Source organism: Anopheles aquasalis, chromosome 2, assembly GCF_943734665.1.
Source record: "Anopheles aquasalis chromosome 2, idAnoAquaMG_Q_19, whole genome shotgun sequence".
In the NCBI taxonomy this organism is placed as follows: domain Eukaryota; kingdom Metazoa; phylum Arthropoda; class Insecta; order Diptera; family Culicidae; genus Anopheles; species Anopheles aquasalis.
Genome location: NC_064877.1, coordinates 33315001 through 33316653, shown reverse-complemented (window position 1 = coordinate 33316653; position 1653 = coordinate 33315001). Strand labels below are relative to the sequence as shown.

The 1653-nt window shown below is 54.6% G+C and overlaps 1 protein-coding gene across 1 annotated transcript in view; it reads right to left on the bottom strand.

Annotated features, from left to right (window-relative positions):
* Positions 1 to 438: 438 nt before the first annotated feature.
* Positions 439 to 1653, bottom strand: part of LOC126573265 (open rectifier potassium channel protein 1) — a 14737-nt gene continuing 13522 nt past the window's right edge. Inside the window, exon 8 of the mRNA XM_050233238.1 lies at positions 439 to 1653. This exon is cut by the window's right edge and continues 449 nt beyond it. Within this exon, the coding sequence (XP_050089195.1) occupies positions 795 to 1653 (859 nt within the window). The 3' untranslated portion in view covers positions 439 to 794.

The window sequence follows — 1653 nt, the reverse complement described above, 5'->3', positions numbered from 1 at the left end:
TGAAAAAAGGTCGAGAATCCCATCAACTCCAATAGCAAAATCTGGTTGTTTCGGCAAAAGACAATACAACTGTCTGATGTGACCACAACGATTTGGAGCATCATCATTTGCTACAAAACAATTGCGAAATCGTTAACACAAACACCTACAGTCATCAATTTTAACAATGATTTAATCCCACAAAAAAAAACGACCATTTCATCCAAGCACCGTCGAACTTTCTTTCCTTAGCTTTCGGTTTCCTTCTGTCTTAGCACTCCCGCACTTACCACTCTGCTCCATTCAAACATTTTCCCAAAAACACTTCCCAGACAAAGGGTTCCCTGGTGATCGTGCACCATGTCCTAGGTGATATGTAGGTCGAGATATGTAATCGAGTTTACTTTGCAACACACAACACAACAAGTACAACGTCGCGTCAACGCCGATCGACTCATCATGGTGCTCATAGTGTCATTGTTTATCAGAAAAATGGCCACGTCCCACCGCTCAGGCTACACTGCTACTACCTCTCCGCCACCGACTCACAATCACAAAAAGGAAACACCGCTGCCACCGCGGGTTCCGGGTTGAGGGGAATACTTAGTGTCCCTAGCCTAACCTATCTGGTAATGACTGGTTTCGCTTTACACACATGGCATCGAATAAAATGGTTCATAAATAACGTTGCGAATGTCTCTTAAACCTGACCCCCATTCAAACCTCACCCCTCGATTTCACCGAAGGCGAAGCAATACTGATACGTTTGTGGCACCGGCCAACGCGTCCTGACGTCCTGGCTCCTGCCTTACTGGCTAACGCTTTTGATCAAACAGATTCGACAGACTGCTGTGCCGGCTGCGTGGATTACGCTCATCGGACGTCATCGTTGCGACCTGCGTCTGCGCCACGACGACCGTCGGTTGGTCCGAGTCCGAACGGGCCAAGCTCGGCCGCCAACGATACTGCGCACCGGGCGCATTCGACGTCGACGACGACGACGATGAAGACGGGGCCAGAGGAACGGCCAGATGAGTCGGTGACTGCTGCTGCTGCTGACTAACGGCGGCCAGTGGACTCGGTCTCGACGAAAGCCTCCTTTGAAGCGTTGTCGTCGGTAGATTGTGCAGCGATTGAGAGGACGAACTGAGGGCCGCGGTACCACCGAGCTGCTCCGAAGTACCGCCGTGCAGCGGTCGTGGACAGTGGCCCGGTGGATAGGCCAGATTCGATGGACGAACGCTGAACCGACGGCGGATCTGTTTCGGTGAGGCAACGGTGCCGCTCAACGTTGGACTACCACCGCCACCGCCACCGCCAACACTCCCTCGGCCTGGTGGACGGAATGAAGGCCGCCGGATGATGGACGGTGCTGACTCGGTACTACCGGTACGGCCGAGTGGTGGCTTCAGCGATCCTCTCCTCGAACCACCCTCGATCGGAGGGGTGAAGAGAGTGAGCAACGAAGGGACCGCTGTCTGGCCCGGCCGGCTGTTCACCGGTGAACGCTGACCTGCCAACTGCTGACGTCGACTGTTTGCCGACGGTGGCGTTGTAGCTTCACCGTACGCGAAGCTGCCCCGATGCCGAGGTGTTTGGCCAGCGAGGCCAGCAAGTCCCGGCGGGACCACCGTTTGCGTGTGGACAAGCTCTAGTGCACGGAGTAGATCACCG